This window comes from Heterocephalus glaber, unplaced genomic scaffold (assembly GCF_053883595.1).
Source record: "Heterocephalus glaber isolate CG9 unplaced genomic scaffold, H.glaber_assembly_v1.0 deba00000943, whole genome shotgun sequence".
Taxonomy (NCBI): Eukaryota; Metazoa; Chordata; class Mammalia; order Rodentia; family Bathyergidae; genus Heterocephalus; species Heterocephalus glaber.
In genome coordinates, this window is record NW_028258175.1 from 306,244 (window position 1) to 322,050 (window position 15,807).

General features: G+C 36.9%; 1 protein-coding gene across 5 annotated transcripts in view; it reads left to right on the forward strand.

The window, feature by feature from the left end:
- Catspert (catsper channel auxiliary subunit tau) overlaps positions 1 to 15,807 on the forward strand; it is a 122,786-nt gene that overhangs the window by 24,169 nt on the left and 82,810 nt on the right. For all 5 annotated transcript variants that reach the window (XM_021237516.2, XM_021237513.2, XM_021237514.2 and 2 more), the window contains one exon: positions 2,099 to 2,178. In XM_021237516.2, coding sequence (XP_021093175.1) covers positions 2,099 to 2,178 — 80 coding nt within the window. The remainder of the gene's footprint in view (positions 1 to 2,098; positions 2,179 to 15,807) is intronic.

Consider the following 15,807-nt stretch of genomic DNA (forward strand, 5'->3'; position numbering starts at 1 on the left):
GCTTTGAATGGCAGATTCTTTTCTGAAAGATATTTCTTTACAGCAGGACTGAAGACTTCATTGACCCACTCAACAAATAAGATACCAATGACTCAAGCCTTGCTGTTGGACCTCCACATAATGTTTAACTGGCTCTTCTGCACCTTGCGTTTCTTGAAGGCTTAGGGATTCTCAGAATGATACACATGTTAAAGGGCTTGACTTCAAAATCCCTGCTTGCATTAGCACAAGAGGGTAAAATGGTTTTTCATGGCCTTGTGATTGGGCATTGCATTTTCTTCAGTAATGTAAGTTCTCTTTGGCATCTTTTTCCAAAACAGCCCCATCTTGTTGCAGTTAAAAACTTGTTCCGGAAGGTAACACTTGGAAGCCATGAGCTTCTGGAACTCCATAGTAAATGCCTCAGTGCTTTGGGACCTGAACTCACAGCCTCTGTGCCTCATAACACTATGAATGTCAATTCTCCTCTTAAAGTTATCAAATGCTTGCCTTGAAGACTTCTTCATTTTCTGTTGACATACCTGACAGTTTATTTATGAAGTCAGTGTACAAGGCTTTTGCCTTTTCACAGATGATGTTCCCAGGCACAGTATCACCTGCTAGTTAGTTCTTGTTTATCCAGACTAGAAGCATCTTTTCTACATCTTCCAGAACATGTGGCTGTTGCTTTGATACTCTGATGACTCCTTTTGCTGCATCTAGCCCCTTCATTTTTTCCTTCTTCTTTAACATTGTACAAATGGTCAACATAGACTTATAAAATCTTGGTTTCCAATTGTACTTCTCAATGATTTCCTTCTTAACTTCCACTATAATCATCTCCTCCTCCTTATTGCCTTTCTTTTCAACTTTTTTCTGTACAGAGGCCATTGTGTATCTGTTCCCATGAATGTTGACTACAGTACAATATTAATAAACTTTTCATATACTGTATTTAATATAACTGACAATAAGGCACCAGAGGAAAGTGTCTGTATCGGTGGGCAGCCTGACCTAGAATGAAGCAGAGCATTCCTAAGCTAATTCTGGTATGGAAAAGCAAAGGACTATCCAGAGGTGCTTTGAAGTGAAAAAAATACACCAGTTGTGGGCACCTCCCAATGTTCTGAAAAGTCTCTGACTTCTGCCAAACACCACAGCCTGAGACTGAGCATCTGAGCATGAGAGAAAATCGCCCACCATCGGGGGGGGGGCGGGGGGAGAACCATTGGCTCAGGTGTGATCATATGACATTTGGCATCACGTACTACTTGTATTTCAAGACATCTCTCATTTATTAAGTTAAAATTCATTAGAAATATTCATCTTGTGGAATACATGCAGAACAAGGCACTTACAAGCCAACGTTTTACTGTATAATAATTTTAATACGTTTTGGGACAGCAATAAGTAATATACAGATGAAAGTTACAGGGAACAAGCTTTTCTTTTTCACTTTTCTGTCTTGATTTTTCTTTTTCTTCTGTGTATTTTCTTATGATGAATTAGGCCTTATAGGAACCCCTAATTGTTCAGCCCTTTTTGTGCCAGTCATAGCTTATGAGCATCAACTTCAGAGGTAAATTTTGTGTCCAAATATAACTGTAACATGTAAACATAGCCATTCTTAAGGAGGTAGATCTTTTTAAGATAAAACTGGGCAAGTGTTTTATTTAGGTAATTCAGCTAAAATCAGGAGCAAAGGTATTGCATGGAAAAGAAGTTTAATGTGATTGAAAAAAGTTCAGTGTAATTTTATGCCTATCAACCTTTCAGTGACATAGTCCCCTACTTACCTATTGTGATCCTGTAAAATGAGCACCACGTTTGGGGCAGAAAAATCTGCATTCACATCCTGGCTCTCACACCTACTGTCCAATCTTGAACAAACCACTGATCTTTACAATCACTGTAAAATAGGCATAGTTACCTACTTCATAGGTTGAGAGGATTAAATAAGATTGAAGATATAAATGCTTGGTAAATATTTAGTACCCAATAAATTTAGTTCCTCTCTTCATTCCTTTTCTTACATGTGTCATTTAAGAGCTATCCCGTAATCCTGGTGGATAAATTATAATCAAAGAGTGCTAAAAAATATGCTTACATTTTTCTTTAGTTAAAACCTCTTCAAAGAAATATTGAGCCTACTATGTTTTTGAATGTTGCATCACATCCAAAAAGAAAAGATCTCCCAATGTAAGTTTTTAAGTTTTGTTAATATGGTCAGATCATGTGGCATTTAAAAATTTAACAGAGCATTTTAGTTATTTTAAGAAGCTGTGAGGACATGCCCAGGGTAGGCTGGATTCCAGGGTAAAGAGAACACTGAATTATTTGGCTTAATAAAACAGAAGAAAATTTGAATTTCTGGGTATAGCCCTGGAGAAAGAAGGTGAGAAAGTCTGGAGATGAGAAAAACAAGAGAGGGAGTGCCTCGTTCATGACTGAAGGAGGGACAGGAGAGGTGGCATAATGAAGAAAGTTTCCAGGGACACACTACTCCTTTTGGGGAAAGAGTTGAGGGACTTTTAAGGTTCATGTCTATTAGTTGTCTGTTTTCTGCTCTGCAATGTAGCAATTTTACCCTTACCTCTACACCCCTTTGATTATTATTTCCAAATCAGCAGTAAAAAGTCTATGGTAAGAAAATTATTAGCACATGAAAAATAATTTAAAATATATGCTAATCAATTTTAAAATTTCAACTGTAAAAATAGATTAAAGAAAAATGAGCACCCAAAAAAGCAATTTAATCTATAGTGTTATTGAAAAATAAGAAATGGAAAGAATATGAAATGGGATTGAAGGGAATTAGGTATAGAATAGAAAACTGTTTTCTGAAGTATTTACTTTCCTGCAGCCTTGCCAACACAGGTACTCTGTTAAAATACATTTTACCCACTTGACAATGGTGGTTTGTGAAAATAGTAAAGTTGAATTTTTTTTTGTATTAATTAACTTTTTTCCTTCTCCTATACATTGATTCAGTAAACATTTACTGATGTCTGCCATATCCACAAACACTGCAAATACAAAGATAAATGAGATCTGGTCCCTGACCTCAAGCTAATGGTTTAATGCAAAAGTGACATGTAAAAAGAAATAATAGCTATATGCAAATATATTATAATATAATATATAATATATATAATATATATGCAAATAAATCAATGTAATACACTATATCAATAAAGCCAAGGACAAAAATCATATGATTATCTCCATAGATGCAGAAAAAGCCTTTGACAAAATCTAACATGCATTTATGATAAAAACCCTACAAAAAATTGGAATAGATGGTCTCTACCTCACACTGATAAAAGCCATCTATGAAAAACCAATAGCCAATGTCATACTAAATGGACAAAAACAAATCCTTCACACAAAAATAAGGAACAAGACAAGGATGTCCACTATCACCACTCTTGTTCAATATAGTTCTGGAAACATTAGCCATGGGAATTACACAAGAGAAAGAAATAAAAGGAATAAAGATAGGAAATGAAGAAGTCAAATTGTCATTATTTGCAGATGACATGATACTCTATATAGAAGAACCCAAGAACTCCACCAAAAGTCTTCTAGACTTAATAACCAGATTCAGTCAAGTAGCTGGTTACAAGGTCAACACACAAAAATCAATAGCTTTCCTCTACACCAATGACAGACTCACTGAGAGAGAAATAGGGCAAATAATTCCTTTCACAATAGCATCCAAAAAACTGAAATACCTAGGAATCAACCTAACGAAAGAAATCAAAGACCTCTTCTCTGAAAACTGTGGCACTCTGAAAAGAGAGATTGAAGATGATATCAGAAAACGGACAGACATCCCCTGCTCCTGGGTAGGAAGGATTAATATAGTGAAAATGGCCATACTTCCAAAACTGCTATATACATTTAATGCAATTCCAATTGAGATCCCAGCAGCATACTTCATGGACCTTGAGAAAACAACTCAAAAATTCATTTGCAACAAGAAGAGACCCAGAATATCAAAAGCAATTCTAGGTAACAGAGACATGGCAGGGGGTATCACAATCCCCAACCTGCTACTATACTACAAAGCTACTGTGATAAAAACAGCATGGTACTGGCAAAGAAACAGACCTGAGGACCAGTGGAACAGATTAGAAGATGCAGAAACAACTCCAGACACACTCAGCCATCTCATCTTCAATAAAGGAGCCAAACACCCTCACTGGAGGAAAGATAGCCTCTTTAATAAATGGAAAAATTGGTGCTGGAAAAAATGGGCTTCAACTTGTCAAAGATTAAAACTAGACCTATATCTCTCACAATATACTAAACTAAAATCGAAATGGATTAAAGATCTAAATATTAAAATAGAAATGCTGAATCGGCTGGAACAGAGGTTAGGTAGAACTCTTGAAGACATTAGTGTAGGAAAAGATTTTATGAACAAAACCTCAGTTGCCCATGAACTAGCACAAACAATCAACAAGTGGGATCTCTTCTTATTAAAAAGCGTCTGCACAGCAAGAGAAAACAGCAGCAGTGTGAAGAGACAACCCACAATGTGGGAAAAAATCTTCACCTGCTCTTCCTCAGACAAAGGTCTACTATCTGGAATCTATAAAGAACTTAAAAAGATCAGACCTCCCAAATTTAAAGACCCAATCCGAAAATGGGCATCTGAAATGAACAGACATTTCTCAGACAAAGAAGTAGAAATAGCAAATGAATACATGAAAAAATGTTCAACATCACTGGTCATTTGAGAGATGTAAATGAAAACAACACTGAGATTCCACCTCACTCCAGAAAGAATGGCTGCTATCATGAAATCCACCAATAACATGCTGGCGGGGCTGTGGGGAAAAAGGAACCCTGCTCCACTGTTGGTGGGAGTGTAGACTGGTGCAACCCCTGTGGAAATCAGTATGGAGAAACCTCAAAGAACTAGGACTGAAGTCCCATTTGACCCTGCTAGTCCACTGCTGGGGATCTTCCCCAAAGAATTAAAAGAATCATACCACAGTGATATATGTGCACCCATGTTCATAGCAGCACAATTTGTGATAGCTAAAACTTGGAAGCAGCCCAACTGCCCATTAACTGGAGACTGGATAAAGAAAAGGTGGTTTTTAAATAAAATGGAGTACTACTCAGCCATAAAAAATGAGAAATTAGAGACATTTATAGCTAAATGAATGCACATTGAGGTGATACTCTCAAGTGAAATAAATAGAACACATATGTGTAAATACCGAATAGTTTCCTTAGTGTGTGAAACTGAAAGTGTAAATAAGGACTAAAATGTATAATAGGTCATGTGAAATAGGAAGAAAAGGGGCAAAGGGGAAGGAAGTGGGAGGGTTAGGGGAAAGGAAAGAAGGGAATGGAATTAGTATGAGAAAATAAAAAAATGGAAACAAAGTCTTTGTAAATAGGGAGGGATGGAAGGGTTGAAGGGAGGGCAGGGGAAGGGGGAAAAATAAGAAGCAAGAGAGGTTATGTAAAGGTGCAAATTTCCAAGGATGAATGTCATTATATTGCACACCTAAAATGTACCAATAAAATAAAAATTAAAAAGAAAAGATTTTCCTTATGCTGGACTTCCAGGATTTTGACTATGGTATGATGTATTGAGGTTTTTGCTGATTGTCACTTTTTGGAGTTCTATATTCCTCACTTATCTGTATGTTAAATTTTTGATATTATTTCAGCAAAAGCGTTTTTATGGCAGTTGTGCTATCTTCTGATTTTTCATTAATTCTCCTTAACCTTACCTTCTTCTTTGCATCATTTAGGAGCACATGGATCCATCTGATATGTTCTCTTGCTTCTAAGTTATCTCTCATTAACTGGCTACTGATAACAGCCCTGCCTTCTAGTTCTGACACTGTACTCACAATGGTCACTTCTGCTGCCCGTACTTCTGACAGAATTTTTAGTGTGGATTTGTTTGGAGCCATTTATGGGGTCTGATTCTTTTCTGTGCAGGTCACGTATGTTTCGCATTGCTCTGTTTAGCTCTCCTATCTGTATTAGTGTCATCTTTAAACTTGCTAATCATTTTATTTTGTCCAACATCTTACTACTTATGTCTTTTTTGAACTTTCCAAGTGCCTTGCTGATCTGTTTTCTTATCTTTCTTAATATTTTAAAAAATATTCTGGGTGTATGGCTTTTGGATTTTTCCCCTTTGATGTCATATGGATCACCTTCATGGGTGTTAGAAATTCTTATAGGAATTTTGTTGGCTTGTCTTCTTAGGTTTCTATTTTTTGTTTTGTGTGTGCACTGAGGCTTGTCGATTGATTGTACTGGAAGGTGTTGTTTCTAGTGTGGAGAACTCTTTAGTTAATCTGTTTTCAGAGGTATCTGCATGTGGCTGTTGGCCTTTGCCTCTGTCCCAGGAATCAACCACAATCTTTCACTTCAGCTGGGAGGTTGCACTTTATTTGGCCCAGTACCCAGGTTTCCAGAAATGGGCCACGATATTGTTAGTGACCCCAAAGTAATCCAAATTTTGGCATCCCAAGAAAACCAATTAATAGCAACAACTTTGTCAACTTAGCTTTAGTTATAAAATGAGCATTGATTATAGTGCCAAATACAAACTGAATATTGACAAACATTAAGGACTAATAAAGCACTATGCTTAACCATAAAAAAGAGATCCATGATTGTAGTATGAACAAGAAGACAAACCAAATATTGACTTGCAGTATCTACTAAATAGAACAACTTTACTTCTGCTAACAATAGAACAGTATTCAATAACAGTAGCATAAAGTTAACTAGCTATCCAGAGATTCATAAAGTTTTGTAGTTATACTAATAAAGATACAGTGGGTGGGGAGCTGGCAAATGTATATAGCAAAATTTGCAAAATCAAGGAGATACGAGAGGGAGGGAAAAAAAAGGTGAGATGGCAGACTTGAGGAGTAAAAGGAAATTAATGGTGACAGAGAACAGTCACAAGAAAGAATGAACAAAAAAGAGAAGGAAAAGATAAACAGAGCAAAAGTAGGAAATAAATATAAGGAAAAGAAAAAGTGGAAAGAGAAAAGCATATAAAAGAAACCAAAAGAAAGGGAGAAAGGAGTAAAAATCCCAAGGCTCCTCCCAAACCCAATGAAGAAAAGATAAAAGTAATATAAAATGCGGGGGAGGGGGGTGGAGATTGGGTCAAAGAAAAATTCCTGTGCTATTTTTGTTAAATTCTTTTATTGATATATTTTAGGTATACAACACAATTACATTTCTCATTGGGAATTGTACCTTTACATAATGCATCCTGGTTCTTATTTTTTCCCCATTCCTAGCCCTCCCTTCACCCCCTCCACCCTTCCCTATTTACAAAGACTTTATTTCCATTTTTTCCATTTTTCATCATTTTTCCTTTCCCTTCTTTCCTTCCCCCTGCCCCTCCCACTACCCCTACCCCTTTGGACCTTTTCTTCCTATTTTGCATTATCGATTATTCATTCTAATCATTGGTACATTTTAGGTACACAATATAATGACATTCATCATTGGAAATTTGCACCTTTACATAGCCTCTCTTGGTTCTTATTTTGCACCCTTGCCCAGCCCTCCCTTCAACCCCTCCATTCCTCCCTAGCCCTCCCACTTCCTTCCCCTTTGCCCCTTTTCTTCCTATTTCACATGACCTATTATACATTTTAGTCCTTATTTACACTTTCAGTTTCACACACTAAGGAAACTATTCGGTATTTACACATATGTGTTCTATTTATTTCACTTGAGAGTATCACCTCAATGTGCATTCATTTAGCTATAAATGTCTCTAATTTCTCATTTTTTATGGCTGAGTAGTACTCCATTTTATTTAAAAACCACCTTTTCTTTATCCAGTCTCCAGTTAATGGGCAGTTGGGCTGCTTCCAAGTTTTAGCTATCACAAATTGTGCTGCTATGAACATGGGTGCACATATATCACTGTGGTATGATTCTTTTAATTCTTTGGGGAAGATCCCCAGCAGTGGACTAGCAGGGTCAAATGGGACTTCAGTCCTAGTTCTTTGAGGTTTCTCCATACTGATTTCCACAGGGGTTGCACCAGTCTACACTCCCACCAACAGTGGAGCAGGGTTCCTTTTTCCCCACAGCCCCGCCAGCATGTTATTGGTGGATTTCATGATAGCAGCCATTCTTTCTGGAGTGAGGTGGAATCTCAGTGTTGTTTTCATTTACATCTCTCAAATGACCAGTGATGTTGAACATTTTTTCATGTATTCATTTGCTATTTCTACTTCTTTGTCTGAGAAATGTCTGTTCATTTCAGATGCCCATTTTCGGATTGGGTCTTTAAATTTGGGAGGTCTGATCTTTTTAAGTTCTTTATAGATTCCAGATAGTAGACCTTTGTCTGAGGAAGAGCAGGTGAAGATTTTTTCCCACATTGTGGGTTGTCTCTTCACACTGCTGCTGTTTTCTCTTGCTGTGCAGACGCTTTTTAATAAGAAGAGATCCCACTTGTTGATTGTTTGTGCTAGTTCATGGGCAACTGAGGTTTTGTTCATAAAATCTTTTCCTACACTAATGTCTTCAAGAGTTCTACCTAACCTCTGTTCCAGCCGATTCAGCATTTCTATTTTAATATTTAGATCTTTAATCCATTTCGATTTTAGTTTAGTATATTGTGAGAGATATAGGTCTAGTTTTAATCTTTGACAAGTTGAAGCCCATTTTTTCCAGCACCAATTTTTCCATTTATTAAAGAGGCTATCTTTCCTCCAGTGAGGGTGTTTGGCTCCTTTATTGAAGATGAGATGGCTGAGTGTGTCTGGAGTTGTTTCTGCATCTTCTAATCTGTTCCACTGGTCCTCAGGTCTGTTTCTTTGCCAGTACCATGCTGTTTTTATCACAGTAGCTTTGTAGTATAGTAGCAGGTTGGGGATTGTGATACCCCCTGCCATGTCTCTGTTACCTAGAATTGCTTTTGATATTCTGGGTCTCTTCTTGTTGCAAATGAATTTTTGAGTTGTTTTCTCAAGGTCCATGAAGTATGCTGCTGGGATCTCAATTGGAATTGCATTAAATGTATATAGCAGTTTTGGAAGTATGGCCATTTTCACTATATTAATCCTTCCTACCCAGGAGCAGGGGATGTCTGTCCGTTTTCTGATATCATCTTCAATCTCTCTTTTCAGAGTGCCACAGTTTTCAGAGAAGAGGTCTTTGATTTCTTTCGTTAGGTTGATTCCTAGGTATTTCAGTTTTTTGGATGCTATTGTGAAAGGAATTATTTGCCCTATTTCTCTCTCAGTGAGTCTGTCATTGGTGTAGAGGAAAGCTATTGATTTTTGTGTGTTGACCTTGTAACCAGCTACTTGACTGAATCTGGTTATTAAGTCTAGAAGACTTTTGGTGGAGTTCTTGGGTTCTTCTATATAGAGTATCATGTCATCTGCAAATAATGACAATTTGACTTCTTCATTTCCTATCTTTATTCCTTTTATTTCTTTCTCTTGTGTAATTCCCATGGCTAATGTTTCCAGAACTATATTGAACAAGAGTGGTGATAGTGGACATCCTTGTCTTGTTCCTTATTTTTGTGTGAAGGATTTGTTTTTGTCCATTTAGTATGACATTGGCTATTGGTTTTTCATAGATGGCTTTTATCAGTGTGAGGTAGAGACCATCTATTCCAATTTTTTGTAGGGTTTTTATCATAAATGCATGTTAGATTTTGTCAAAGGCTTTTTCTGCATCTATGGAGATGATCATATGCTTTTTGTCCTTGGTGCTATTGATACAGTGTATTACATTGATTGATTTGCGTGTATGCTGAACCATCCCTCCATCCCTGGGATGAATCCCACTTGGTCAGGGTGTATGATCTTCTTGATGATCTTCTGCATTCTATTTGCCAGTATCCTGTTAAGGATTTTTCCATCTATGTTCGTTAGTGAGATTGGCCTATTGTTCTATTTTTTGGTTGGGCCTTTCTCTGCTTTGGGGATCAAGGTGATGCTTGCTTCCAGTATTGAATTTGGGGGTATTGCTTCCTTTTCAATTTCATTGAAGAGTTTAAACAGTAGTGGCAGTAGTTCCTCTCTAAATGTCTTGTAGAATTCAGCAATGAAGCCATCCGGACCTGGGCTTTTCTTAGTTGGTAAGTTTTTAATTACATTTTCAATTTCATTGATTGATATTGGGTTGTTTCGAATTTTTAGGTCTTCTTCATTCAACTTTGGTAATTCATACATATCTAGGAATCTGTCCATTTCTTCTGTGTTTTCCATCTTATTGGCGTATAAGTTCTGGAAGTAGGTACTGATGATCCTCTGAATTTCTGCTGGGTCTGCTGTAATTTCACCCTTTTCATTCCTAATTGCATGGATTTGGGCCTTTTCTTTCCTTTTTCTGATAAAGTTGGCTAAGGGTTTGTCAATTTTGTTTCTTCTTTCAAAGAATCAACTCTTGGCTTCATTAATCTTTTGTATTGCTCTCTTAGTCTCCATTGCATTTATTTCTGCTCTGATCTTTATAATTTCCTCCCTTGTATGAGCTTTAGGTTTGTCCTGCTCTTCTTTTTCTAGAAGCTTGAGGTTCAGCCTCAGGTTGTTTAATTGGGCTCGCTCTGTTTTCCTAATATGAGTATTCACTGCTATGAATTTCCCTTGTAAGACTGCTTTCATTGTGTCCCACAGATTCTGATACGTTGTATTGTCATTGTCATTTAATTGAAGGAACTTACTGATTTCTTCTTTAATTTCCTCTGTGACCCATTGGCTATTCAGAAGTGTGCTGTTCACTTTCCATGCTTTTATGAAATTCTTGCAGTTTATTTTGCTGTTGATCTCCAATTTCATCGCACTATGGTCTGATAATATACAAGGGATAACTTCAATTCCTTTGCGCTTACTTAAACATGTTCTATGAGCAAGTAGGTGGTCTATTTTGGAGAACAACCCGTGTGCAGCTGAAAAGAATATGTGTTCTGATTTTGTGGGGTGGAACACTCTGTAAAAATCTGTTAAGTTCCTTTGTTCAAGAGTTTGATTGAGTTCTAGTATTTCATTGCTTATTTTTTGTCTAGTTGATCTATCTATTTGTGACAGTGGGGTATTGAGGTCCCCCACTACTATTGTATTAGTGCTTATTTGATTTTTCATGTCTGTTAGTATTTGTTTTATATAGGTGGGTGCACTAGCATTTGGTTCATATATATTTATGATTATCATCTCTTCCTGTTGGATTGTTCCCTTTACAAGGATGTAGTGTCCTTCTTTGTCTCTCTTAATGAGTGTTGGTTTGAAATCCACTTGATCTGCAAAGAGGATAGCTACTCCTACTTTTTGGGGGGTTTTCATTTCATGGGGTATTGTTTTCCACCCTTTAACTTTCAGTCTATGAGTTTCTTTTTGAATTAAGTGTGTTTCTTATGTGCAGCATATTGTTGGATTTTGCTTCTTGACCCATTCTGCCAGTCTATTTCTTTTGATTGGTGAATTGAGACCATTAACATTGATGGTTATAACTGATACATATTGACTTATCATTGTCATGACTCTTTCTTTTTGTTGGGTTCTCCCCCTTTACATTTAATTTCTTGTTGCACCCAATGGATTCATTCTGCTGTGCTTCCTGGGGTTGTGATCCTCATTGTCTTTTCCTAGGATATTGTCTAAAATTTTTTTGGAGTGCTGGTTTGGTATTCATGAAGTTCCTAAGGTTCTCTTTATTATGAAAGTATCATATTTCTCCATCAATTTTGAAAGATAGCTTTGCAGGGTACATCAGTCTGGGTTGGAGGTTGTTTTTCTTTAGGGCTTGAAATGCATCACTCCAAGCTCTTCTTGCCTTGATGGTTTGTGTTGAGAAGTCTGCTGTGATTCTGACGGGCTTTCCTTTGTATGTGATTTGTTTCTTTTCTCTCACTGCTTGTAGAACTTTGTTCTTCTGTTGGGTTTCTGGAATCTTAACAATTACACGCCTATGTGTAGATTTTTTTTTTGATCAAGGCTATTTGGAGTCCTATATGCCTCACTTATCTGTATGTCAAGTTCTTTTCCCCTGCTTGGGAAGTTTTCTGCCATTCTGTGAACAGGTTTTTTTTATGTTATCTGCACTCTGTCCTGTTTCTGCACTCTTGTCCTGTTGACGCCAGTCAATCTTATGTTATTCTTCTTTGCATTGTCTAGCAGCTGCTGGATTTATTTTTTGTGGTCCCTTACAATTTTGAAGCAATTTTTCTTTTCCTGGTCACTAATTGCAATCTTATCTTCTATATCTGAAATTCTGTCCTCACATTGGCTCTTTCTGCTGTGTAGACTTTCAATGGAGTTTTTAATCTCCTGGAAATCTGTTTGCATGTGTTTTATGGATTCCATTTGTTTCATGTGTTGGGATTCCATCATGTTCCTCAGCTCCTCTCTAGATTTATCAATCATGTCTTGCACTATGAGCATAATCTCTGCTGTTATCTGAGAAATTATTTCTGATTTCATTTTTTCCAGATCCTCTTTTGTTGCCAGTTCAGGGAGTCTAGGTGGTTGAGTATCAGAGTGTTCCATCTCATTTCCCTTTGGGGTTGCTGTAGGTGATCTGGAAGTCTGATTTTGAGACTTGTTTATGTGTCTTCTCATTTAAATGGCAGAGTGGGGGGCTGCTGGTGGCACCTGCACAGCTCACCTCCTCTATGCTGGGAGCAGTGGAATGGTGGCCAGGAGGCCCCTTCCTCTGGGCTGGGAGCAGTGGAATGGCTCACAAGGAAAATCTTTAAAGTGGCTATAAAAAATCAATGAATCACTTATAAAGCTAAACCCAGTAGAATTACAGCAGACTTTTCAACACAAATCTTAAATGCCAAAACTTAGTGTTTCAAGCCCTAAAGGAGAATAATCTCCAACCCAGGCTGATGCATCTTGTGAAAATATTTTTCAAAATTGTTGGAGAAATGAGATGCTTTCATGATAAAGAGCACCTAAAGAAATTCATGACCACCAAACCAGCACTCTAAAAAATTCTCGAGGACATCCCAGAAAAAGACAAGCTACCAATGACAAAAGGCCTGATAGAATGAACGCACCAGGAAGGGTGAGCTGTTATGTTGAAGGAAAATAAAGAGAATCAACAAGAAAATAAGGCAATGACAGATACAAGTCAATATATAATGGTAATAACATACAATGTGAGTGGTCTCAATTCCCCAATCCAAGGGCTGGGGATTTAGCTCAATGGCACTGCCGCCCACCTCAATTCACCAATCCAAGGACACAGACCAGCAAAATGGATCAAGAAACAAAATCCAATAGCATGCTGTATAAAAGAGCACATTAATTCCAAAAAGAAATACATAGCCTAAAAATCAATGGATGGAAAACAACATTCCATGAAGAAGCCACTCCAAAAAACATAAGTGTGTACTGGGAACCAGCCATGATATGTATAGATTGGTGGAGGCCAGGAACCAGGCACCCCACAATCCCAAGGTCAGTGTTAACTTGTCTCAGGAAAAGAGAAGTATGTAAAAGGTTATAGACTTCCTGGCTATGTGGGAAAACCATAATCATAGCAATCCTGAGGCAAGATAGCATCTACTAAGGACAATAAAAAATACAGGCCAGTGCTCAATTGGGCAGCACATATACTAAAAAAATGCAGGCCTCCAGGTATGGAGAAAGATCTTAACTTGTTTCCTTTGAGACACCAAACTTGGTCCCTATCATGCTACCCTAATCCTACTGCAGTCGCTGTTCCTAGAATAATATACTATCCCCTCTCCTGCATGTCTTTGCTGAATAATAAAAGCAGGCCCATGGTGGAGTTCATCAAAGCCTGTCCACAAGAGGTGGATTCCTCCCGGCCCCCTTTTGCATATTAAATATTGTCTCTGACTCTTTCTATTATTCTATGTCATCCTCCCAACAGGTATTCAGGGGTCTTACCAGCTCTTCGACAGGTGTAGCTATCCTGTATTCATACAGCCAAAGCTAATCAAAAGAGGCAAAGAAGGTCACTACATATTGGTTAAGGGAACAATCCAATAGGAAAAGATAACAATCGCTAACATATATGCACTGAACAATGGTTTACCGAGCTTTATAAACAAGTACTACTGGACATAAAAGATCAGAGGAGCATAAACAATATTATAGTGGGGGACCTCAATACCCCACTATCACAAATAGACAGATCAACTAGACAAAAAAATCAACAAATATCAGAGTTGAACAAAAACTTCAAACAAATGGTCTTAATATATACCTACAAAGTGTTCTACCCAGCAACGACAGAATACATTCTCAGCAGCACAGGGGACTTTCTCAAAAAAGACCACATACCAGTCAATAAACCATGCTTCAGTAAATGTAAAAGAATTGAAACTGTACCATGAATATTATCAAATCATAGTGCAATAAAACTAGAAATCAATGATAAAAGAAAATACAAATTATGTAAATACATAGAACCTAAACAATACACTATTAAACAATGGGTTACAGAAGAAATCAAGGAAGAAATAAGGCAGTTTCTAGAACTAAATGATAGTTCCAGAATAACATACCAGAAATTATGGGACACAATGAAAACAGCCTTAAGACAGAAATTCATAACTGTTAGTGCCCTTATCACATAAACAGAGTGAGTCCAAATAACCTAATGGTGTACCTCAAGGTCCTAGAAAAATAAGAACAACCCAAACCCAAAGCTAGTAGAAGGAAGGAAGTTCTAAACAATGACATTGAGACCAAGAAAAAAAATACAAAGAACTAATGAATTGAAGATGGTTCTGCAAACCCTTAGGCAACCTAACCAAAAGGAAGAGAAAAAAGACCTAGATCAATGTAATTAGAAATGAAAAAGGTGAAATCAGAATGGGCAATGTAGAAATAATAAAGATAACTAACTAACAAATCTGTAGGCCAATAAATTGAAAAATTTGGAAGAAATGGATAGATTCCTAGATACATATGAATTATCAAAACTGAGCCAAGAAGATTTAGAAACCCTGAAAAATCCAATGAAATAGAAGCACTAATTAAAAACTTGCCAACTAATAAAAGCCCAGGTCTTTAAGGGTTCACTGATGAATTCTGCAAGAACTTCAAGGATATTTTAACACCAATACTCCTGAAGCTTCTTAATGAAATTGAAAGGGAAGAAGTACTCCACAAATCATTCCTGACTGTTATCCTGATTCCAAAACCAGTCAAGGATCCAAACAGAGAACTATAGACCAATGTTTTTAGTAGATGTAAAAATCCTCAACATGATACTGGCAAGCAGAATGCAACAAATCATCAAAGAGATTACACATCATGACCAAGTAGACTTCATCCCAGGAATGCAAGAATGTCTCAACATATGCAAATCAATAAGTGAAATGGATCACATAAAGAGAAGCAAGGACAAAAATCACATGACCATTTCAATAGATGCAGAAAAAGCCTTTGACAAAATCCAAATATCCTTTCTTGAGAAAAACCCTGAAGAAAATAGGTATAGAAGAACTTTATTTCAATCTGATAAAAGCCATTTATGACAAATCCACTTCCAACATCATATTAAATAGGGAAAAACTGAAAGCTTTCTTTCTAAAATCAAGAATAAGACAAAGATATCCACTATCACCACTCCTGTTCAATTTAGTACTCAAAACAGTATGAGTAATTGGTGAGAAAAAGAAATAAAGGAGATACATATAGGAAAAGAAGTCAAATTATCATAACTTACATATGACATGATTCCCTACATAGAAGACTCCCAAAAATCCAAGAGATTCTTAGAATTAATAACGAAATTCAGCAATGTAGCAGGATACAAAATCTACACAAAAATCAGTAGCTTTTCTTTATATTACTAATGAATCTGCTGAAAAAG